Source organism: Macrobrachium nipponense, chromosome 7 (genome assembly GCF_015104395.2).
Source record: "Macrobrachium nipponense isolate FS-2020 chromosome 7, ASM1510439v2, whole genome shotgun sequence".
NCBI lineage: Eukaryota > Metazoa > Arthropoda > Malacostraca > Decapoda > Palaemonidae > Macrobrachium > Macrobrachium nipponense.
The window spans coordinates 51,519,304-51,546,484 of NC_061109.1; the positions used below are offsets into that span (position 1 = coordinate 51,519,304).

Sequence of the window (27,181 nt, forward strand, 5' to 3'; positions counted from 1 at the left end):
TAAGAAATCATTCATGAAAATGGAAACCTCACTGGTTTTTACATTTCACAAAAAAGCATTAAATCACAAACTGCCTTTTTCACTTTCCGATTCATATTCTTTGAGACCCGATTTCTAATACTCATCGAAATTTTTACAACCTTTGCTCTTTTTTTTTTTTTGCAGTACATCTTTGAGTGAGTTTCAGACAAACTTCAAAGTTTCATAGAATCAATATTATCGATTTGTGAAAATTTCAGTCGCTGAATTTGACCTTCCATCGAATACCTATTCCTTAAAATTTCAATAGGCAAACTATGGACGTTAATGGATATAGTTACCAAAAATATATAGGTAAAAAATATACTATCTGGTCTACTGTTATACGTTGTTGTAGAGGAAGTTACGAACCACTCGAGTTGCAAGTAAAGCGCTTTAGCACTTACCACACCGTGCTTTGAGCTAAACAATGTAAAAAAAATGTCACATTGATTATGAATTATACCAATGCCTAAACGAGTTCATTTTCATATACCCATAGGAAAATTAGTGTTAGTTGTAACTTCGCAAACTTATCGACATGTATGACGTTGGAGAGAGAGAGAGAGAGAGAGAGAGAGAGAGAGAGAGAGAGAGAGAGAGAGAGAGAGAGAAAAGGCGGTTTAAAACTACTTGTCAATGGTATACTGAAGCTGAGAATTTGGACAACTAAAAAGAATCGTGTGGCTTCATATCTGAACATGACAGTACAACATCAATAACATTTTATAACTTTTGACGCACATCAGAAGATTCTCCACTAACCAGTGGCAATATGATTCTAGCTCTACATTAAAGACGCAATAGACCTAATAAAACTGAAGTCAATTACCAATTAAAGTAAAATTCATATATTAGTATATTTAACTAAAAAATGTCTTACAATAAATACGTGACATTTGCAGTGTTAGAGTCACAAATAAATCTACGAATTAAGCAAATCAAAAATCGAGAATCAAGAGCGTGCAAAAACGAATGTTCTTTATACAATGGAAACATCACAGTTTTTTTATGTGTTTGCTGCCTTATACATTATAATTTTTACTTGACCCACACGCTGAAAAACATGAGAAAAAGGTCCTTGCGATAAGACTTCAGATACATCAAATTCAGGTAATGAAAACGAAAAAATGATGAATGATAGAGTTACCCATTCAAGACTGTTTTCTACTAACAAAGAGCCCATTTCATTTTCTTTGGATAATAGGAGGTAGACTAAATTGAAATTACACATTTTGGAGGGAACGTCTAACAACTCCAAGGAAGGATCGTCTAAATACAGACCAATAGGATATCATAATAGATATACTAAAGAGACAATACTGACCATACCCCACCCCTATACCCATATAGTACATATCTACTTATATCCCTACCCATATCTGTACGACCTCTTTTAAAAACGATGTTGACAATTACAGTATGGTCGCCAATTTTCCCTTGCTGAAAGTTCCCAGAAAGCTGATAATGAAGTGAATCAAATGAACGAACGCGAAAGCATAACAACTGCACCTTTCTTCAAGTTCAGCGCACGTGAGGGGAGCCCAATTAAGTTAACAGCGTTCAAGAATTCTAGAGAAACGCCCACTGTAAATAAACTTATTCCTGAAGACGTCTTCACGACTCCAGGAATCTTTGAAACAGTCTTCAGCTCCTAAAGCATTCCTTGATAAACGCCCATTGGATTATATATATATATATATATATATATATATATATATATATATATATATATATATATATATATATATATATATATATAATATATAAAGGTTTTTTGCCACGAAGGAAAAAATAAAAAGCATGATAGCCGAGTAAAGGGTCCGAATAGGACCGAAAGTACTCGGCTATCTCGCTTTTTAATTTTTTCTTTCGGGGCAAAAAAACCTTTATTTATACATAGCATCACGTTTTATATATATGATCTTGATCAGGGTATTATATATATATAATATATATATATATATATATAAAATTATCCATATATATATATATATATGATATATATAAATATGTTTTTTACAATATTATATATATATATATATATATATATATATATATCTATTAATATATATATATATTATATATAATATATATATATAGTATAATATAATAATATATAATAATATATATATATATATATAATATATATATAAAATATTATTAAATATTTATAATATATATATTATTATATATAATAATAATATATAATATAGATATATATATATATATATATATATAATGTGTATGTATAACTGAATCACGAAAGTTAGGAACGTGATAAATCCATAAAATAAAAAGATATATGCCACGAAGGAAAAATAAACAAATGAGGATCTGCAAGATCTTTCGACGTTAAACGTCCTTTACTGAAGCAGAGACTGACATAGATACGGGAAAAGACAATACAAGAAGATTCGTATAACTGACAGATAGGGATTATAAAGAGATTAGTACCTAGAATCCGACACACCTGGAAGATGAAAATCCTTCCCAAACAAGCATAAACAATGGGTGCAATTAAAGGTTTAAGACAATCATCTCAGATACAAGGTCCAGACAATTAAAGGATTATAGGTGACAGCTATTCAGAACTTGGTAAACAAAACCATATTCACAATACATGACAGACATACATTACAACTAAAATAATAACTCTAAGGCAACTGATTTTTAGTTAAGTCAGTAATTATATCTTTGAGGTCATTCTTAAACATGTTACAGATACAAGGGTCAAAATGAAAAAGGCCACGACTAACATTGAAATTACAATGAAAAGTAAGTTGTATTAAAGCAGATTCTCATCTTCCAGGTGTGTCGGATTCTAGGTACTAATCTCTTTATAATCCCTATCTGTCAGTTATACGAATCTTCTTGTATTGTCTTTTCCCGTATCTATGTCAGTCTCTGCTTCAGTAAAGGACGTTTAACGTCGAAAAATCTTGCAGATCCTCATTCGTTTATTTTTTCTTCATGGCATATATCTTTATTTATGGATTTATCACGTTCCTAACTTTCGTGATTCAGTTATACATAATGAGGGCCACGTTTACTTTCGCTATCCTGTTTCCTCTTTTGAGATGTGTCGTCACTACCTTCTCCAAGTCTCTTGTGGCTGCACATTCAACCAGAATTCGTCTTAAGTTCTTGAAGAAGTGCACTTTCTGAACAAGTGCTCTAAATCCTTGCTGCCACGCCGTCTAAGAAGGTATGACAATCACCCATTCAATGAATTTAGTGCCATGATGTTGAAACAGCACATAGCAGCCGCCAAGCAAGAAGAGAAGGAAAAATTCAAGGAACTGGAAAGAACAAGGATCTCTTTCAATCATTCCATCCCGGCTGATTGGAAGGACTCGCTGCGACGGGAAATTTACGAAAAACTACGTAGGACTACAGATGCCCTGAAAAGGAAACTCGACAGAAAACTAAAAAAATCTTATTGATAGCAGTGATTGGACTAATTCTGCACGTCAAGATTGTGTTGTTAACTTATCTAGTAAACAAATAAGTGAAAATGTTGTGAGTGCGCTTGGATATGGTTTATCTTTCTTTGTGACAAGTAGACCTTCTGCTTTAATGATTGCGTTATCCCCAAGTAAATTTGAAAAATATTGTGATCTTCCTCAAAATCATGTTGACATGATTAAAGGTATTGTTTACGGAGCTGCCAAATAAATGTAAGCATGAAAGTAACTTCCCTGCTCGCTATAAGAAAAGTTTGACCGATCTTAAAAAGGACAATACTATCCATATTACAAAAGCTGATAAGTCAAATAGCATAGTAATTTTAGATAAAGCTGACTACATATCACGTATGCAAGCCCCACTGGATGATGATGTGACTTATAAAAAACTAACAAAAAATCCCCTGATCAAGTCATAAAAAAACTTCAATAGCATAGTGAAAAGTATACTAGGCAAATTGTCAGTCAAAATCCTCCTTCACTACCTTAATTGTACGGATTAGTCAAAATGCACAAAGAAAATAACCCTATGCAGCCTATTATCAGTAAGGTTGGTTCAATTTCATATAAAACTTCGAAAATATCACTAAGATCGTGTCCCCGTTACTTGGAACCATCTCCGATTCTCATATATATAATTCTCTAGATTTAGTTGATAAATTAAACAAAATTGCTCTTTGCCCTACTGATAGATTCGTTAGTTTTGATGTATGTTCTCTTTTTACTAAAGTCCCTATATCCTCTATTTTAGAATATCTTTAGTTAATGAACTAACTCAGCATGAATTACCTCTACCTATAAGTCACATTATTTCACTCACGAGTTTGTGCATTTGTGATTGTAAGTTTATATTCAATGGTGAATTTTATCAACAAATATTTGGCATGGCAATGGGAAATCCTTTATCACCACTAATCTCAAACCTGTACATGGAATTCTTTGAAAAACGCTACCTACCTAATTCCTGTAAAGTGGTATCGTTACGTTGATGATTGTTTAGCTGTTCTTCCTGTCGGTATTGATGTAAATGATTTACTCTCTAAATTAAATAACCAGGTACCATCGATTAAGTTTACTCTAGAATTAGAAAGACAGTTGCCTCCCTTTCTTAGATGTTTTGATACATAGAGAACCATTTCAATGTAAATTCAGTATTTATAGGAAACCGGCCAACAACTTAACTTATGTTTTCATTTCTTCTCAGGCCACCATCTTAACATAAAAATATCATTTTTTTCTCTATGTTTTTACGAGCATTGCGCATTGTCAGTCCACAATATTTGGATCAAGAATTTGAATACATAAGAAAAATAGGGAAAGATTTATGCTATCCTTCACATATATTAGACATTTGTTATAATAAAGCCCGCAAAAAGTTTTATAGTGTAAGTAACACGCAGAAAGAAAATTCTAAGAACATTCTCAGTTTGCCTTATTTTAACGGATTTGAAACCATTAAATCATTGTTAAAAGCTTTTAATGTCAACCTTGTTTTTTCCTATAATAACACACTAAAAGGAATGTTAATAAAAAATGGCCCCAAAGAAAGCAACAACATATATAAAATTCCATGTATGGATTGTCCCTCATTTTATCTCGGACAGTCTAGCAAAGGCCTAGAAGTAAGGCTAAGCCAGCATAAATATTCTGTAAAAACTGGGCAAAAATCCAATGCAATATTCACTCATTTAAGTGAAAACAACCACGAATAAAGTGGGAATGGTAGTTCAGTAATTGCAAGGTCAAGAGATGTCTTATCACGAAATCTTTTAGAATCGCTTTAATCAAACTTACTTTTCATTGTAATTTCAATGTTAGTCGTGGCCTTTTTCATTTAGACCCTTGTATCTGTAACATGTTTAAGAATGACCTCAAAGATATAATTACTGACTTAAATAAAAATCAGTTGCCTTAGAGTTATTATTTTTGTTGTAATGTATGTCTGTCATGTATTGTGAATATGGTTTTGTTTACCAAGTTCTGAATAGCTGTCACCTATAATCCTTTAATTGTCTGGACCTTGTATCTGAGATGATTGTCTTAAACCTTTAATTGCACCCATTGTTTATGCTTGTTTGGGAAGGATTTTCATCTTCCAGGTGTGTCGGATTCTAGGTACTAATCTCTTTATAATCCCTATCTGTCAGTTATACGAATCTTCTTGTATTGTCTTTTCCCGTATCTATGTCAGTCTCTGCTTCAGTAAAGGACGTTTAACGTCGAAAGATCTTGCAGATCCTCATTCGTTTATTTTTCCTTCGTGGCATATATCTCTTATATATTATATATATATATACTATATATATTATATATATATATATATATATACTATATATATTATATAAATGAGTCACGAAAGTTTGGAACGTGATAAATCCATAAATCCATAAATAAAGGTATAAGCCCCGAAGGAAAAATAAACAACGGAGTTTCTCCAAGATCTTTCGACTCAACGTCCTTTACTCAGCAGAGTAAAGGACGTCGAGCCGAAAGATCTTGCAGAAACTCCGTTGATTATTTTTCCTTCGGGGCTTATACCTTTATTTATGGATTTATACTTAAATGACCTATATATATATATATAAATATATATATATATATATATATATATATATATATATATATATATATATATATATATGGGGATATTGATTTATTCAAACATTATCAATCTTTGCACATTATAATTAGACTTTAACTGACAACCATTTTCATTATTACTATTATTATTGCAATGAAACCCCCTCTGTACAGCATATATACACTTAAAGATATATGTTTGTACATTCTCCGTTTGCATGCATACAATTACAAATACGCCAAGTAAATATTTAATATATATATATATATATATATATATATCTATATATATATAAGGATATATAACGTTACTGATGGTATGTTATGCAAGGCCGTAAACATGGGCGTTCTCATACTAAAACACTTTACATCTCCTGGATAATCGTCTGCTCTTAGCATTGCTATCAACTCACAATATAATTTCCTTTTCAATAGGAATTCCTTGTTGTGCCCGAATGTAACACTGACAGATGTTGTAAGTGCCCAGGCTATGTTTGCGTACATGCAGGCACAAAAATCGTGTATAGATACGTGTTATTGATAGTATCTTACACAAGGAGGCGGCATCGGTACTTGCATAAACACTTAATCTCTGCCTGATAGCTGAACAGTTGTCTGGCCTCAGAGTATCAGCAGCAACGAGTACATCATCACGTTCCCAGGAGCTTGCTCTCTCTCTCTCCCTCGCCCACGCCCCATCCATTTCAGTTCTTTCGAATCTTACCAAAGATAAGAAGCAGTGAGCAGCCGGTACGATCTTCAGTCGTCGCTCTAATACTGGTATGGCGTTGCTTTTTTATTTTACAGTTGTTTTAATGACTTTAGAATTGGATTAAGACGAGTGATTAGTAGGATATAAGATCGTGAAGGTAACAAGTTTCCTCGCTAATATTTAGATATTGTAAAGCTAATGAAATTATTGTGAGTTCATAGTAACTCCAAATAAACAAATATGCATAATTTTCCGCCCTTTTCTTCTTTGGAAAGATGGGAAGGAGTTTATCGAACCTTTCAGTAGAAAGACTTCGTGACAGATGAGGCTGTGTGAATAAAAGAAGTGTGTTTTGTTTAGAACACGAGGGAGCTGTCGATCAATAACTGACAGAAAACATCATGTGTAAAGAGCAGTGGTGGGCTCACCAGAGGTCTAGGTGCTAAATTGTTGCGAGCAATTTCGATGTTCTTATGACAAAAATGAAGCGTGTGTAAAAACAATTAGAAAAGAGAATCACTGCTGTATAAGTTGGTCTCAAAATTTTCTTTTGAGAAAACTGTCGGAGTTACCCCTAAAGCATCATTTCATCAGTCGGAATGCCCTTCGGAAAAAGATGATTGTTAGTTTATCTGGATGAAGAATTAGACGAAATAGAGATTATTTGAACGTGGTGAGCCTAATACCAACAGATGAACTATCACTAACTGGTAACTCCAAAAAGAAGTTTCTTTCTTTTATTGCGAGTCCGACGGTACTACTAACCCAATGGTTATCATCAGAACTGGCAGGAAGATTAAAAAATCGGGCTTCACAGTTAAGAGGTAATAATGTTGCCCCTGGGAAAACGTGATCTTGTACGAGTAACGGAAAAGCCGAAACAGAAGTACTACTACGATTTCCAAGCTTGTCTCCTTGCAGATAGAAACTGGCTCGGAGCTATAGGTAGTCCTCGAATTCCTGGTTTTCGCAGACAGGGACAGCATCGAGGTTCATTTCTTACTTTGGACTGAAAGCTTTTCAGAAGAAGACAAATACAAACGCGCACCTCTCCCCCAACCCACCCCCCTAATTATATTAGGAACGTGAATAATTATATGTTCATTGTGTAACCAGTGCTTTTACAGAGTTCTTGCTCTCAATAGATCAAGAATAGATATATTACTACGTTAGGTTTCCAGATAGTCGAAACATTGAAAAGTTTCGTTTGAAACGTTCTGTTTGTTTGTTTGTATGGTGCTTTTATGTTGCATGGAACCATTGGTTATTCAGCAACGGGAACAACGGCTTTACGTGACTTCCGAACCACGTCGAGAGTGAACTTCTATCACCTTAAATACACATCTCTCACTCCTCAATGGAATGGCCGAGAATCGAACCCGCGACCACCGAGGTGGGACTCTAATACCATACCAGCCACGCCGCTGAGGCGCTGAAACATTCTGATTAAAAATTAATCCGGAGAAACCCCAATCAAAAGAAGGTTCAGCTGCGGTAGTACTTAAAGCATCAAAAAGACTGGCAGCAACGATACTTATTGGAAGTTGCTTGGCTACACGTGTAGGTGCCACCCAGACAAGAACATCAGTAAAAATATAATACTGGAATATACAAAGGAAGAGAAGGGCAGGTATGAGTTGGCTTAGCATGAAAGAATTAACGTTATCCGCTGCCAGAAGCTTTTCTACGCCAACTTCATTAGGAGGGAAACTATGACTGAGAAATAACAAAGCGAAAATGAAAGACATTTTTATTCTCTTCTGATTAAAATGACAGACCATTCTCGTTCCCAAGAGAAATTTGTTTGGAAAAGAATTTGACCCTCGCACATTCAACGGGGATTTCTAAGCTGACTTTATAAGCTGACAAAACTTTTCATATCAAGCTTTCTCAGCTCATCTTTCGCTAACCAAACGATTATGAAACGTGAATATTACTCGACGGCATTTCCTTTGCCGGATTAATGCTGTAATTCTCACAGAAAGAAGTCACGGTGAGACCTTTATGCGTAAGCAGTAGTTTTCATAGGGTTGATCACGGTCTGGACCGTGGGGTTGATCATATATAACCCTGTGGTTGCGTAACAACATTATTTTTTAGGTAAAAGGCGATATCCAATATTCTTTTAAATGTAATATGGAGAACAAGTTAATCTTGTTGGTCTTGTTTACGATGCTATCAAGTTAACACTCGAGCTGTTGCGCAAGGTCGTGTAAAACCCGAATGCAAGAAACTACCGAGGGTTACTAGGTAGATATATTCATATAAAAGAGTGTTTTTATGTGTGTATATTTATTCAGCTGTGTTCCACATAGGAAACTGAAAGGTGTTTCGTGAGAATATGCCCAACCGTTTCGCCAACCAACGTACCTCTTCTTTCAGCGTTTGTTAAGGGAAGATAAAAGTTGAAAATATGTGTTGTCAAGAAATGCCTAAAATCCTAAACATATGAAATACCGTTACCAGAAACTAGCTGTCAGAACCAAAAACATTCAACTGTAAAATAATACAATAACATAAGAATATGTAGTAGTTGAACAACTGAAAAATAACAAAATATCACACGAGGTAATACGTCCATTTGAAACAGCATAACACTAATTACATATTAACAAACGCATATTATGTGATTGTTAATGGATAATATTATCCAGTTTGTACCGATATCTCATGACATGTAAAACAACAGGATCTAATTTATATAAACCAAGCGATAAACAATTATTTTTCCTTTGCTGTGAACAATGCAAGCTGTCTCTATCAAATTTCTTTCGGCAAGACCTGTGCTTAAATAAAATCTTTGACTTGAACCAGTCAATTGGTAAATTACATATAATACTGTGAACACACAAAGCATTCATTGTATCATTTGTCCTTACGTAATATTTATGATTTAGAAAACGTTTTTCGAGTGCCTCCCCTGATTGTCCCATATAAAAAACTACGGCACTTCCATGGTAACTTATAAATGACTCCTTCATTGCTTTCTGGACAATTACGATTAGATTTTTACCAATGGTGCTAAGATATGAAAATGTTGCACTAGAACCAAGTAACCTGTGGGGATAGACTATAGACTCTAATGTGGGATGGTGGGGGAAAGATATAAAATCCAGCTTTCTGTTTTTCTCCTCATATGAGTAAAATGTTTTTCTTGCTATCGTCACGCTGTAATCAATTTCTTCTCATTTAAAGTTATTTTTAATACAAACTTGGTATATAAATTCTAATTCCTCATTGATAAATTCTGGGCTGCAAATAATATATGCCCTAAAGAAAATTGTGGGAGGAGTAATTGTTAGTTATCAGATTGTTATTTGTAAGCTAAAACGTATAACTGACCTCACAACTGTAACATCCAAAAATGAATAAATGAATTACGGAGGGAACTAAATTATTGTTATCGCTTAAAATCTTCTGCATGTCAGTATAAGTTTTCAGTACAGCAAATACATCGTCAACATATCTCCCCAAGAAAATAATATCTGCCATAATCGAATTCTCTATTCTACACTGATAATAGTGGGGACAAGTAATTAACCTTAGCATTCCAAATTTTTGTCGGTTAAAATTTCCATTGAAAATAAAACAAGTGTAAAACACGCACAGTTTGATTAGTTCCAAAATGACATGGTTAGGCAGAGATATGACATGTTTATTTAGTTCACTGTTTAACAAATCTAAGACGCCGTTGACAGGTACATGAGTGAACAGACTTTCAACATCCAAGATTATAATCATCTTTTGTATTTTCCTGATTGATCTGTTTTAAAACCTCATTTATCTTAAACTTGAAAATCGGATATCGCAGTACCTGCAAGCGGCCTTCCTTGTAGGTCCCTCCCTATATGTTTTAACAGTACCATACAAATAGGGAAGCCTAGCATTTACAGAAGTAAACACGTTGGGTATAATCAGGATATGGTAAACATATTTACTACTTAATTTATCGCCTGGTTAATATAAATTAGATCCTTTTATTTTACATGTCATGAGATGTCAGTACAAACTAGGTAATGTTATCAATTAACTATCATATAATATACTTTCATTAACATTTGCATACTATCTCTCGTAATATTTTGGGATTTTTCATTTGTTCAACTAATATTCCTATTTCATTGTATTATTTTACTGTTGAATGTTTTTAAGTTCAAACTGCTGGTTTTTGATTTCCAAGTTTCTTCTCCTTTTGGTAACGGTATTCCATATGTTTAAGAGTTTAGGCCTTTCTAGGCTACATACATTGTCAACTTTTATCTCTCCTTAACAAACGCTCCACCAAGAGGTCCAGTGGAGGACGAAACTTTTGGGCGTATTCTCACAAAAACACTTTTCATTACCCTATGTGGAATACAACTAAATAACATGTCTTCGTGTCTAAGATACCAGAACTAATTATATATTAGATATATATATATATATATATATATATATATATATATATATAATATATATATATATATATATGTAGGTATATATAATATATATAATATATATATATATAATATATATATATATATATATATATATATATATATAATATATATATAATATACATATATATATATATATATATATATCTATATATATATATATATATATATATATATATATATAAGTATTAAGCTACAAATGTCCTGCATATCTAATTCGCTCCACCTCGGAATTAAAAAAAATTTCATATATGTTAACTGAAGGGGAATTTTTTGAGTTGAAGAGAAATTCGTCGGCTCAAAGGATCAAACCACGGAACCAAGCATTTAGCGCGCTTACCCACAAGGCTATCACGAGAGGTCTAAGTTAATGCCGCCTCTCACCTACAAATCTCTTAATAGGAGAACTATTGAGTCATTATGTGTAAATTTTATGTACAAGTCCTGTGTATATTCTTCACAGTATTCGACCTTAAAACGGCTGTGGTTATAATGCATGTACACAACTTTTAACGTCCCGTTAATTATGAGGTAATGTCACTTAATGAAAGGCACTGAAAAAAATCAGGGAAAAGAATGTTTGCTGCAGGGAAAACAATTTCACGAAAGATGTGCAAACAACTTTTTGGGGAATCTAGTGCAATTTGGTGGTCAAAGAAACTGAGAATGAAATGGAAATATGAAAAATCTACACATAAATATTTACCATTCTTACTGACTATAAGTGATTCCACTTTATTGGCACTTACATAAAGCTCGTCGGCTACTTTTGCATTTAACTGGGGTCGGAAATGACGGACTATTTTGAAAACTGTATAAAAAGGGCAAATTCATGTGTGACGCTTCAGTTTGGTATAACTTCTGTGGACCTTCCGTTTTGAATGAATACCTTCAGAGCAAGTCTTGGTTATTAATTTCTACAATTGTAAAGGATGATTCCAAAGTGATTGTCGCGTTTTTGACCAAGTTAAAATTGAGCAACAAAACCACGGAATACCCACATTCCTCTTGACAACCTGGTGATGTAAGCAATATGAATAGCTATCGTGAATTACAGATAGTTACCGACTGAAAATCGTACGAGATACCATGACAGTAGTTGTTCAAACATTCTTATTAAATCTGTTTATTTGAGATTTGCCTCACAAAGTATTATATTTGTCTTACTGCCACGCACGTAAAACTCACTATGTAAACGATGCAATAGCAGCTTCAACTCTATCGAGTTGATAAATATACATTTCTCTAAATATACCGAAATGTAATCCACCTAGCACCCTTAAGTTGTAGTTCAATAAAGAACTGCATTACCGCAGTGTCTGCACTTCCAAAGAATACTACCGATCTTTAAAAAGAGCCCAACAATCCTCGCACCTCACAGACAACTTTCACGAAATAGAGAAATTATCATAAGCATCAAAAATAGATTATTCTCGTTTCAAAAACCGTATTTAAACGTTGCAAATTTGCTCTATAGCAACTAAGTGACCGAGTGCCGCGGCAAGGTAACATCCACTTCATAGCATTTTCAATAAAACAACAAGCCATGATTAGGTACATCACACTTACCTCCAACAGAACACCTGCCTGGTACCCATTACACAAGTCTCTCCACTGCTATGAATCATGCATGCCTTGATGTTCGCCAATACTTCTTCTTTGCTCGGTCAATCAGTATAAAAAGATATATTGTACTCCCTTTCCACTGAACAGCTTCATAGTCGCCTGCAATTATGAATATACTTTTAAAAACTTAAAAGTACAGAAATTTTACTTTAGTGTGTCATAGCAGTGTATATTTTAAAATATTATGAACTGTGCGACTTTGTGTATTTTTATGTTGGTTGATTTGTTTGTTTTATCACTGCCAGTTTCGTCTTCATTTTACTATACTTGTCTTCTATCTGGTTTCTTTTCTCTGTCTCAGTTTGTGATATAGTGTTCGTTAAATACAAGATTATTAACAATTTATACGGTTTTACTTTACTCCAAGTGAATATGAGCACACTTGGAAATACAAGAAAAAATATATATAATAATTTATTAGTTTCATAAAATCTATTACCAAAAATAAACCTACATGAAAGAAAGCGTATTAAGCGTTTATACGATTAACCAGAAGAAATGCAACAAACGAATGTGTTAAAACTTCCTATCGATCGATATAAATTCAAGAATGTGTAAACATTCTATAATCTATCCGTATAAAAACAAGTGGAGGAAAATCTTTCTTCAAATTCTTACCTATATAAATCGTACCTTAAGTTGAGAGGTGGTTCAAGGTTGCACCTTGAGGTTCGGTAACCAGAAATAGTCAATTAACTTGTAAAGTACAATGTCACGTCTAGAATGAACTTTGTATCCTATAATAGGATGCTTGCTCACGTAGGAAGTCTTTTGGTGGAATTAGTTGAATGAGAGAGAGAGAGAGAGAGAGAGAGAGAGAGAGAGAGAAGAGAGAAGAGAGAAGAGAGAGAGAGAGAGAGAGAGAGAGAGAGAGAGAGAGAGTCCTAAACAGCTAAAAATCATTCCAATTAATTCCTGTAGGGAAACTATCAAGTCATTATGTTTCAACAAAGCAGAAAAATGTAAACAAATAATTCACACACGCACTCATCTTCATCATAATCGTTTCTAGGGCAAAGCGACACAAAAGACTATGGGGGAAATTACGCCTGTGATATTTATCCACAGCGTTTAACTACACGAAGCTTCACCCTTCTCCAGCATCTTGGCTCACAGTTCTCATCCAAATAGATCTTCTTCCTTCCCAACTTTATCCCTACATTAAGGGGTCAGTTGCCTGATGCGCCTACTCTACTATCTTCTATCAAAGGCATCATCCTTACAATATCAGACATGGATTATTGTTTGGCAAAGGGGTTTTTAAGACCACCTGCCCTTGCTGTCATCAACCACAGTTACTGGCAGTGGGTCTTGCCTTTGACTAAAAGTCCACCTGCAAGGCAGCAGTTTCCACAATTACTGGCGGGGGGCACAGCCTTTTACGACACCCATGACCTACGCAAGTAATATTCTTACACCCCTACCACATGGGAAGTTCTCATCCAAGAAGATTCGGGTCTCCAAGGTCTCCGTTGCCGAAAATTGTTCAGCTGACACTATTGTGTACTATTCTTCCGGGGGTGGCCATGCTAACTCCATCTCCCTTCGTCAATACCTATCTACATACGGAAATTCCGCAGTATCCCTTATGGTATCACAATTTTCACTATCCTGCCAACAGACTTCTAAAATTTTTCTCAATGCCTTTTTTCTCTGACAAAATCATTTTAGATACAGCTCCATCATTGTACCACACTCCTACAGTCCAAAGTACTACACATGAACAATATGTACCGCTGAAATATTACAAAATCTTTCCCCTTTGTTCCAGTCAGTTGACACAAGTCAGGCATGAATGACCTTAATTCCATTGATGTGTCCAATTTTATGATTTTAAAGCAGCTAGGTAGTTTCTACAGTAACAGAGAAAAAATATCGCTTTAAAATACATATTCATGTTATATTTTAAGAATCAATAGTTTCATCCAAGCTCGGTATTTTTCAAACAATAAAATAACTTTTTTTCCTTTCAGGAGAAAATATATATCACCGGATGTTAAACCATAACGGATGAAAGGGCACGCGGGACACTCGAAAATGGAGATCTTCAAGATAAATAAGGCCCTTTTGCCTTTCAAGGTCCATTATTTTTTCAAGAATGGAGGTAAATTCACCTGTTCATTTGCATCACAACTTTGGCAATAGTAGTAATAGTATACTTCTTAATGCTACAGCATTCCCTTTTATTTTGTAGAACTTATATCAAATGCGCTGGAAATTCTTTAAAAAAAATTCTTAAAAGTTTTTTCCTATAGAGGGACTGGAGGCTATCAGCTTTAGGATATCTGTGCAGGTTATTTCAATGACATACAAAATGGGATGATAAATTGGTATGGATGTATCTAACTATAGTCGATTTTTTTAAACCTGGCAAACTTGCACTTAGCTGCTTGTCGCTGATTGGATGAATGTCGTGTTGTCCAAATCTCTCTGTTTTGTTTTCACACGGTTTCGAATTGTGATTATACGGCCATAGATTGAGATAAGAGCCAAATTATGTAATGTTATGTAAATAACAGTTGTAATAAACTTGAGTATTAAGTACTTACATACCAAATTATTATATAATAGTTAACAGTTATGAAACAACACTCTCCGAAGCTGTAGACTTGAAATATGTTTCAAACGCATGAACTTTGTTTCAATTTCTAGCTAGATTTTTAGTGCAATCGTGCCATTGGTGGTTTGGAAAAAAGTAAAACGTATTTATTGTACATTGCTGAAGGTTGTATAACGCCTAAGAACAAAATACTATCGTACAAAATGTAAGCTTGCCGAACATATGGAATGGAGGAGTTGAGAAAGTAACAGCCGGCGAGTTGTCGTCTGCTGCACACACCGCCATCATCAATCAGCTTAGAATCGGCTATCGAGCAGTTGGCTCACTGTCGTCGATTTCACCTATTTCAGCCATGGCCACAAGAGACGATATGGAACAAAGCAGAGATGAAGGCACTTCAAACACCAGGCATATACATGCTGCTGGCTTACCAGTCAGTGCCGTAATATAATAATGAATGTTTTTCAATGTTTCACTTCACAGGGCCCTAGCAAGACAATGAAAGAAATCATTAAGGCGACAGCAACAGCAACTAAAGTTTTGAAATGAAAAAAATGAACATTATGATATATAAACATCTTTATTATTTTATGAAGACAAGAACACCACAACCCGCATTTGAACCTCCCGCTGAGAGTACGTCAACTTTCTGTCAACCCCGAGGCTGTTCCAAGTCAGAACTTTACCACAGTTTCTCCGCTTCTGATGTCACATCGAACAAAATTCGTCGAGCAAAGCTCGGCCGTGTGGACGGGGCCTTAGGCGTTATACATCAGCAATGTACAATGAATATGGCTTTTTTTTTTTTTTCAAACAACCCATGGCATGATTGCACTAGAAATTTAAACATTAAAGTTCATGCGTTTGAAACATATTTAAAGTCTACAGCTTCGGAGAGTGTTGTTTCATAACTGTTAACTATTATACAATAATTTGGTAAGTAAGTTCTTAATACTTAAGTTTATTACAACTGACATTTACATAACATTACATAATTTGGCTCTTATCTCAATCTATGGCCGTATAATCACAATTCTGAAACAGAGAGAAAACAAAACAGAGATTCAGACAACACGACATTCATCCAATCAGCGACAAGCAGCTAAGTGCAAGTTTGCCAGGTTTAAAAAAATCGACTTTAATTACAGTGAATTGTCTTAACGTAGTGCTAAGTGCCTTTCACTACTCTTTACCCTAACAAACTTAATTTCATAGTCAATGGCTAAAGCGTTGAAAATAATATCAATAAAAGATTTGTGAAGGTAACATAGTAATCGAAGCATATATTAATCAATAGCATCCTACTTGTAAGCAGGGTCTTTAGTTATTAGTGTACTTATATACTATGTTCATTGTTTATAGCAAAATTTAAAATAAGTGTTTTTTCCCTTCAGGATCTGCATTTCTCTCCTTTTTAGCTCCCATGGCCAATCAGCGTGGTATTTCAGCCAAAGGGGTAGGGATCATATGGACTGCCCATACAATTGTAAGCTCACTGAGCAATGTCATCTTTGGCTCATTAGCTGATGTTTATAAGGTGCACCGACTACTGCTTATTGGAATATGTGGTCTCTTGGCATCATCTTACACCATGTTCTTCTTCCTCCCAGCATTACCACAGTCCACAGATCCAGCATTTGAATCTTCTCTCTCTGCTCAGTGCCTCACGAATGTTATTTCACCCCAGCTGTGCTTCAGTGAGCTCCAAAGCTATAATTTAAGTTCATTTCTTTCTTGTGCTAATGGTCAAGGAGAGTTACAAAGCTCCAGAGAGGAATCATGGGAATTTGAGTGTTTTGCTGAGGGTCAAAAGAAAGTGGGCATAAATATTGAGAGAGAACGTTTATTTTTCAGAAATAATTCTGAACTTAGCAAAAATTCAAGTGAGAAATGTATTACAGTTACCGAGAACGACATCACTGGCTTATCATATGATGATTACGAAGTAGCCTGTGATAAAAATATTTACCTTCTGTGCAAAAATGACTGTAGAAGACTGGAAAATGAACCTATCAGTGTGTTAGAGTTATTAGCCACAAGTGAATTCTGGCTAAACGCCATCTGCATAATTTTCATCTACGTAAGCATCGATGCCTCTTCTTCACTGGCTGATACCATGTGTTTCGTTGTCCTTGGGAAGGATCGCCATATGTATGGAAAAACCAGAATGTTTGGAGCTCTCGGTTGGGGTGTAATGGGTGCGATTATGGGGGGCCTCGTTAATCTCGTCTCCAAAAACCAGCCTGACATCAATTACACCCCAGCAATGATTATTACAGCGGTATTCCTACTCTTCAATCTCATATACACCACTACTATTAGAGTTAACGTTCCTGGGAAGCAAGGACCAAATCCACAAAGCATCAGTCTGTCTTTTCCACTTGTTTCGATGCTGGTAAGTTATTGCTACCATCAGATTCCTACTTTTCGCCTAGTTATGCAAACACAGAATGGATGTAATGATTGTATAATTAATCCAAGTCTCATAACAGCTGAATGCATCCCCTTTGTAACCAAATGTAACTGGAAAAAGTAATTCAGGCAACTTTCTTCTGAAAATCTTGGTGAGGTGAGATACACTTTGATTCAGAAATCCTAACTGTTCGTGACTTTTGAAACTAACATTTAATGCTTTCTCTAGATAAAAAAAATACAGAGGAATAATACCAAGAAATAGACATCAGAGTTGTGCTTAGCAATATCACCATAGGTACTATCGAATAACAGTCGTCTAAATATTGAGCAAAGATGTGTCTGTAAGAAGTGTAGCATGTAAGGAAAGGAAAAAATTTGCTAGGATTACAGACACTGCAGTGAAAGTACACAAAATTCAGAGATTGTGTAAGGAATTAGGGAGAAATGAGAGAAAGCACTGAGGGTAGGTAAAAGTGATAAAATGCTGGAGGAAGTATCGCGATGAAATGAGATTTGGCGAAAACATAACATAATTTGAGGTGCAATTATATGCCAGAATAGATCATATTCGCTTATACAAGAAGATAAACTATTAGTTAAAAACAAAGTGAGAGAGATAGAGAAGGATAACAATAAAAATAGGAAGATGACCAAGCATATTTTTACGATAGTACAGGTGAGGCATAAACGCATAAAAAATTACTGATAAGCAAATTTTCTGAAAGGATGAAGTCCTGACCCTATATAGTATTTTTCAGGATTTTGTTAAATGTTAAAAGATAGGTGAAAAGCAGATCTGTATGACGTAAGAGTGAAAGGGAGATCGTGGTAATCTGAGATATTATTTTTAAGGATCTAGGCAGTTACGAAGTTGAAAAACAAAAAGGTTTTGGAAAAAACTAGGCAGTTGCGAAGTTGATGAACAAAAAGGTTTTGGAAGTCCATGGATTACAAGTGTGATGCTTCAGTAAGGTTGTGAGAATGCGATTAAGGTGGCTGATCAAGTATTTTGAGGTATGTTGGATGAGAGAAAGGTTCTCAGCTGGTGTCTTTGTGTAACAATTAAGGTAACAGAGGTAACTTCAAAACTTATAGGAGAATCACTACTCTGAAAGCTGAATGGTAGGATACTGACTGTGCTGTTCATAGTTCATTTATGAAACAGTTGTGTAAGAAGTTCCAGAATAACATAAACAAGTCAAAAGGTTTAAATGATATGCTACATTTGACAGAGATTTACATTGGAATAGCTGATGGCTGGATATCATAGAATGCTGGCTGGAGTTAAAACAGACAAAATGCAGAATATAGTGATAAAGTTGGTAAGTGATTGAAAGAGGAGGAATTTCGCAGGAAACATGAGTAAGATTAAGGTTTAATGTTTAAATGGAAGCGATATCATGCAATAAATGTTCATATAACTGATGGACAAACAGAAGTAATTTCATTCGTTTTAGTAACCAAGACTAAAAATGGCGACACATGTAGAGGTGAAATAAGAACAAGAGGCGAGTTACAGAATAGGTGAAACAAGGAAGTTTGTAGGCAAAAGATCTGACAGAGAAGAGGAGTATCTAAGGAGGCTAAATTTTGAATGGGCAAAGGATTATTGTGTCAGTTTTCCTTTTTAGAATGATGTTGGAATGGTAAAAATTTTGTGAAATGGAGATAAAAAGGTTGTGGATGTTGAGACAAAATTATTATTACCTAGTATAAAAAATTACGTAGAAATATAAGGATAATAAATGTGAATTACGTGAACAAGCGAGAGGTTAGCATAAGTTAAAAGATGAATCAGTGTTGCGTAAAGGTTTGGTCATATTTAGAAAAAGGTAGACTTTCGTTGGAAAAAAAAAGAAGAAAACTTTAGGGTAGAAGTATCGAAAGTAAAGTGGACCTTCTTCTTCTTTCCCATTTCCCACCGTTATCCCTACATTGTTTGTTTGTATGGTACTTTTACGTTGCCTGGAACCAGTGGTTATTCAGCAACGGGACCACCGGCTTTGCGTGACTTCCGAACCACGTCGAGAGTGAACTTCTATCACCAGAAATACACATCTCTCACTCCTCAATGGAATGACCGAGAATCATTATCCCTACATTAAGGGGTCGGTTGCCTGGTGCACCTTCTCCTCCACTGCCTTCTATCAAAGGCATCATCCTCCACCAAACCTCTTCCCTCCATATCTTCCATCACTTTATCTCACCATCTAATTCCCAGTCTCCCTCTCGATCTTCTTCCTCCAAGAGATTCTTTCCAAGCCCTACTCGCTTCCTCCCCATCATCCATCCTCAACGCATGATCATACTATCTCATTCTTGCCTCTCTTATCACCTATGTAATCTTTACTGAGACTGCTCTACTTATTTTGACATTTTCCAATCACCCAAGCAGCGATTTTCTCATAAACCACCTCAGCATTTTCATCTCTGTTCTCTCATGCTTTTCTTCCTCTTTTCTTCTTAGAGCCATTGTTTACTGTCCATACATTAACACTGGTCTTATCACTGTGCTGTAGATCTTGACTTTTAGTTTGATTGGCATCTTCTCATCACATAATACTCCAGATACATCTCTCCACTTCCCCAACGCAGCTTTTTATCTTACTGTCAACTTCAGTCTCACATTCTCCCTCTTGGCTCTAAGTAGATCTTAGGCATTTAAACTTTTCCACTTGTTTTATAATCGAGCCTCTTCTTTCTTGCATTACTATTCTGCCTTTATCTTCCCTACTGCTCAAAAAACCTCTGTTTTATTAACATTCGCCTTTACATATGCTTTCTCTAGGTCTATAAATGCACAATAGAGCTCTGGTTTCCCTCTTATCCTCTTTTCCAATAGCTGTCTTACCATGAAGATAACACCCACAGTCCCTCTTCCTCTCATCGGAAGTAAAGTGGATGAGAGGACCTTAAAGTGGTGGATAGATGGCATGAACAGACATTGGAACGGAAGGGCCTTAACATCATCATGGAAGCGACAGTGTGTGTGTGTGTCTGTGTGCAATACCCAATTTCTTGAAAAGCCCATATAAGAGACAAAGCAATTCTAATACACCACTATATTTCTGCCAATACACATCGGCCTTCATCACAATGGAGAATGCATTGAGGAGTGAGAGATGTGTATTTCTGGTGATGGAAGTTCACTCTCGACGTGGTTCGGAAGTCACGTAAAGCCGTTGGTCCCGTTGCTGAATAACCTTACTGGTTCCATGCAACGTAAAGCACCATACAAACAAACAAACAAACAATGGAGAATGGGTTATAGTTGATATATTACTCTTTGTGTAGGTAACCTTGAGGACAGATTTTTTTTCTGTTCTCGAGGTTACTAGACTGAATCTGATATTTACTGTAAACAACTCTCCCCCAGCCAACTCGACACCAAAGCCATGAGCATAAAAACAAACTGGACTTTACCAGCAAAACAAGACTCGTTTACGTGGAGGGCATTGAGAGCATGACCAGTGAAATACATCAAACATACACGGCCTTTTTTTCTCTTCTATCAGAGAACAATAGGGAGTGCTCATATTAATGACCATCAAAATGGAACACATTGAATCTGTAGTTTACAAAGTTCCTTATGACCATTGAGAGAAAGTTTCTGTAGGACAAATGTACGTGTGTGTGTGTGTGTTGCGCGCGCGCGCCCCGATATATAGTACCTAATAAAAGTGTCTGATTCTTTTATGAACAATTTCAAGAAAAATTATTTTAATAAATCTTGCATTACATATATATTTTAACAAAATTCAAAGATCAGTCCGTCTGAATGTATCAATTGAGAATGGAATATAAACGGATCTACTACATGCTTGTTCTCAGTTCTAATAGAAAGTTGTTGTTGTTGTTGTTGCAGGCCACAGCTTTTATTCAAGGGTCAGCGATGGGCTTCATATGGACCTTTGAGTTCATCTACTTGAAAAGTGTGGCCCTCGGATGGGACCCTCAGTTCTCGGACTTGAATCTCCTACAAGGACTCTGTGTAGGAATGGACTGCTTTGTAGGAGAGGTGCCATTCATGTTTTTCTCCGGTAGGAAACTAGTTCTGAAACCATAAGCTTTTTTTCGTGATTATAATATCCATAGGAGGTACTAAATGATGCACATCCACATAAATCCTAAGTTGAGTTCTAACTCATAATTATGACGATCAATTTCTTAGCGGATACCTGGTTGAACTTACTTCTCCTGTAATGTTAGATATATCTTTAAATGATTCTGGGTCATGCTCGAACTGTATCTAATAACCAGAAATTCTAACCTTCCTTCTCATACACCACCACCGAAGTCTTCCGAAATATTCACACAAAAATCTTGTAGTCAAACGAAAACAGAAGCAAACATCAAGGAAATACGAAGCCGATCCTGATTACAAAAAAGCTAGGTGATAAAGAGAGCATGATTTGCCATTAGTTTTGTTTCTGAAGTTAAGCAGTAGCAAGTTTTCATAAATAACAGAAAATTCCTTGACGCCTGTGTTCTCCTGCATCCACAGCATACATCATCAAACTGCTCTCCAATGTGCACACATTCTCCCTGACACTTGTGGCGATGGGTTTTCGACTTCTACTGTGTTCTTTCATCAAGAATCCTTGGGTTTTCCTTGCGGCTCATCTCTTCCACGGTTTATCTTTCGGCGTCTTTTTTGCAAATATGGTTTCCTATGCAAACCTTCTGGCTCCACAAGGCTCACAAGCTACAATGCAGAGCACTGCCATGGCATTCTTTACACTAGGTAAGTATTTAGTTTTTCGAGGTACCTATATTGATTGACACGCCTCCTCAGTCCGATTTTGCAAGTGACACTTATCGAGATATCTTGAAATCGTTACATTAAATTAAATAGCAAGATTATCCCTTATAATACTCACCATTGCGTTTCATCTTGTTCCACACCATCCTCATACTCTTTCTTGAATCTGCAGTCCACTTGCAAGTATTTTATTTTTACTTTTCTTTTTTAATCACAGGCGTATCTTCTTTAGATAAAGTAACTGTGGAATAAAAGATTTTATTGTAGAGACAGCCGAGAGGAAGAATGAAATGCTGGACAATTTTGTATATAAGATGATGAAATGAAAATGGAGAAAATTGTCCACCAGAAACAACTGAGGTGACACTAACAAGGCAAAACCTCAAGTGACCCTGAACCTACCTATAAAGGCTCTGCGAAAAAGAAATTTTTCAGCAGAAATGGGCGAGTTGAACATTATCATCTCCATGGCTGTTTAATGATTAGTAAATCTTTTTCCCATATATATATATATATATATATATATATATATATATTATATATATATATATGGTCTGTAAAAAATAAAAAAACTACCGTGTCTTCATAAAGGATTGCCAAATACATCTTACAAAAATAAAGAACATTCCACTATTGAATAAATTAGTCAGATTATTTACTGAGTCTGAATCACTGCCAGATAAACCTTCAGTGGCAAAAAGGAAAAAAATCGATGTACTATAGTTTTCTGTATATTCTGGACTTGATCAATGCTGATGTGGTGATTTCCAGTGCCATGCCGTTTTACATCGGTTATACCACCATAAGAAATTGAAAAAAAAAAGGTGGCAAAAAAAGAGAGATAAAAAAAAAAAGGCTTTAAAATTGTTATTCCGACCACATAGCCAAGGATGCTCCATTTTCCATCCTCGGCGATAGGTCTGAAGCCATTTTTGTTTTTAAACAAAACTTCACGTGACGTGGACTTTCCCAAACTCCAAGACAGACTGAGTCAACGGCCAGCCGTCACTCGTCAGCCTACGAAGTTGCCAGGTCTTTGAAATAAACGGTAGATATTTCACAGTAATTTTCAAGAAATGATAATTTTCAGTAAACTATGTACTAACCAATATATGATTTATTAACGTAAGAAAATGACGGATTATGATGCTGGCGAATTCATATGTTTAAAATAAGGAACAAGAAGCGACCTTCAGAATTTCAGTACCGAATGCAACAATTTACATTAAAATATGGCACAATTATCCCCCCCCCCCCCTTTTTTTTTTTTTTTTAAGAAACAAGTGCCAACCTTAGCTTCACAAACACATAATTCACCTACTAGAAGCCACATTACATCATATCAAATTCCTTTATTTGCACACTGAAATTAATGTCACAATGTACATAAAAAAATGAGAAGGAATTAGATGTACTACCTCATTGATCTTTGACATCAAGGCCCTTCCTTGTTTGACACTTCTGCGTCCTCCAACAGCTTTCCACTCAGATGTTTCGAATTTACACATCCTTCTGACCAACCTTCTTATCACCTGTTCTATCTGCTACATCTCAGCACCTTTACAAGTCTCGCTTTTCCAACTTTCCTTATTCTGCAAGTGGTCTGCTGATATTTCATTTCAACAATTTCCCTTTTTATCCGGACGCTTTCAATTATCAATTTTCACCTCTTTCAGGACAATCCGTATTCCAACTATAAATACTTTCGTTCATTTATAAAATTCTGTTCCACAATTGCAGAGTTGACACTGTCCTCTTCCTTCTAAATCCCTGTAGGAGTCGACCAACATTACTATCATTACATTTATTACACAATCCTCTTCGCTTTTGAACTTCTAAATCTTTCTCCCCTTGAAAAACAGTTTATAACTCAGAGTTTCAACTAATAACATTTCCATTAGCAAGCATCAAACATTACCTATTCAGCATTGCATTGATACGTTCATACTGGATAAATCTGCACCTACATTTTTCGGTTCCTCTCCACCACCACACACACACACACACACACACATATATATATATATATATATATATATATATATATATAGTTCCTCGTTCGAAGAGTAGTTGACTTGCTCGCCTACCGATTCGGTAGTCAGAGTTCGATTCCCCGCTCTGCCACCGTGGAATCAGAGGAATTTATTTCTGGTGATTAGAAATTAATTTCTCGATATCATGTGGTTTGGATCCCACAATAAGCTGTAGGTCCCGTTGCTAGGTAACCAATTGGTTCCTTGCCAAGTAATATCATCTATACCTTTGGGCGAACATTAGGAGAACTGTTAACCAGCCCAGTGGTCTGATTGTAATTAACAGCCCACCGAGGCATTTACAATCTGCACATTCTTAATTAATTGTCATTTCCATCTTCTTAATAACTTTTCACCTCACCATACATCATCCTCATCCTACTTCAAATGGCACCCATTTGTTTCATAAGGAGACATGACAATTATTTTTCCGTACTTTTAAGCTTTGCGAACAATTTTACTTTATTTGAAACACATCACTCACATTGGTTTCAAAATTCCGAAATAATTACTGTACATCAAACAAACAGCTCTCGCACCCTCGTCGTGCATGCATCCATGCTTGTCTACAGCTATCAAACCTTCCGTTGTTGTATGTCTCTTGATCAATCAACTGAACACCTCTCCTGTTTTTGGGATTCGTCTTACTTATTCCTTAAAAAAAATTGTTTCAAGTAAACAAAGCATTTGCATTCCAATCTGGGATGTTTCAGGGTCTAAATCAAAAGACCGCTATGTATCTTTTACTATTACATTGTCATTCATCCACAGGAAAATCTTCAGGGTCTTTCGGAGGTGGAGTGCTACTAGAGAAACTTGGGGGTGCGGGAGCGTTCTTCACAATGGGCCTCATTGTCTCTTTCTACGCAACTGCGTACGTCATTGTTCATTTGTCCCGCACATGCTTCAGAAGCAACACACAAGGTGAGTATCTCTAGTTTTTTAATGTAATACTGTACCTTCCCGAATACTATTGAAACTTCTTTAGCTTAAACCATCTCTTTCGTTTGAATTCTGAAAATTAATGTCTTAAAGAGTGAAAATATTAATCTTGTTAACACTCCAATGCCAAATTAGAGACGGGGAAAAATATGCAGCCGTGATATCTTGAAGATTAATACGATTAAAGTACAAGATAGTGAGCAGCATTGCTACTAAACTCATCCATACATGAATTTCTCTACGTAAATATGACACTCATGCATTAAAACAGGAAGAAAATGTCTTATCCAAGTGTGGTAAAAAAAAAAATGAAATCACATGAATACACAAGCGTTTACGTTAATAATCTGAACTTGACTTGGTTTAGACAACGATTTCTGGTGACCACTGAACCATCGAGAGGTAATGACCAGTTATAATGGTCTTGGGTGTAAGTTATTCACTAGTAGAGACATTCATATATATATATAATATATATTATATATATATATATATATATATATATATATATATATATATATAAAGGTATAAGCGACGAAGTAGCTTATATCTTTATTTATAGATTTATCACGTTCCAAACTTTCGTGATTCAGTTGTACATACATACATACATATATATATATAATATATATATATATATATATATATATATATATATATATATATATATATATATATATATATATATATAATGTCTGTAAGTATATGAATGAACAAAATTCTCAAATACAATCGGCCCATGGTGGTGATGTGCTTATATCGATTCAAAGTACATGACAGGAATTCGGCTTCAATAAGTAGAACCGTTGTCAACTTTACATCTCTCATAATACCCAAGTGGTCAGAGTCGCTGTCTTGCGTTATTTTTGAACTAAAGGCCACGGTTCAAATCTTGGATAGCCTTAAAGTCATTAGTAATTATATAATTCTCTTTATGTGTGTTATCCAACCGTTTAGCGAATTTGTGGCTTAATACGTATTCGTAAATAGAAAAAAATCTCGAGCTCATAATGGACAAAACGTATAATTTTACTTCATTTGGATTTTGTGAAAGTTACACACGTTTTACTCTTGTTTCCTTACTCTTCCCAGGTTTCTAGAATTTAATATAAGATGTGTGTTTTCTCTTGTACATCGAAATTAGTCTTGCTCTCTGCTTTTCAGGGGAATATCAAAAACCCACAGATCAAGGAGAAGCTGACGTAGAAGACTTCGTACATACATAACAATCCGGAGGCTGAAGGCTGGACTCTCTTTACAATATAAAGAATAAGAACATCCAAGTCGCTGACTTCCATTCCAAGACAGCAAAGATCCGGACAGGTTTATTTATATATCAGTTAACGTAGTCTCGTGCACTGCAATATAATGTTGGATTAATTTTCTGTGTGAATTATGAATACTATAATTTTGGATTTATTTTCTGTATGAATTATGGACATCAGTGAAACACTATTTTCTATATTTGACTTATAAATAAAATGTGTTTCTTGCACAAGACTGATTTTATGTCACGGATCTGAATTGGAGTTTTTATCCTAGGAATACAGCAATTTTTGTATATACTCTCACTTGTATTTTTGGTGCCTTTTTTGTCAGTAGCACTGCATGATATTGTTAGCAAATATAA

The 27,181-nt window shown here is 35.2% G+C and overlaps 2 protein-coding genes across 5 annotated transcripts in view; one reads left to right on the plus strand and one right to left on the minus strand.

The window, feature by feature from the left end:
• LOC135217350 (head-specific guanylate cyclase-like) overlaps positions 1 to 27,181 on the minus strand; it is a 999,777-nt gene that overhangs the window by 873,858 nt on the left and 98,738 nt on the right. For 3 of the 4 annotated variants that reach the window (XM_064253181.1, XM_064253184.1, XM_064253179.1), the window contains exons 1-2: positions 22,695 to 22,826; positions 12,783 to 12,938 (exon numbers count right to left, since the gene is read on the minus strand). The gene's annotated coding sequence lies outside the window, so the exon portion shown is untranslated. Of the gene's footprint in view, positions 1 to 12,782; positions 12,939 to 22,694; positions 22,827 to 27,181 lie in introns of those variants that run through there. The other variant, XM_064253180.1, reaches the window with a different exon arrangement.
• On the plus strand, positions 6,677 to 27,060 carry LOC135217352 (uncharacterized). The gene is made up of 7 exons (XM_064253185.1): positions 6,677 to 6,845; positions 14,813 to 14,943; positions 16,794 to 17,794; positions 21,680 to 21,854; positions 22,319 to 22,558; positions 25,381 to 25,533; positions 26,716 to 27,060. Exons 2-7 carry the CDS (start codon positions 14,850 to 14,852, stop codon positions 26,775 to 26,777), a joined length of 1,725 nt encoding a protein of 574 aa, XP_064109255.1. The 5' UTR covers positions 6,677 to 6,845; positions 14,813 to 14,849; the 3' UTR covers positions 26,778 to 27,060.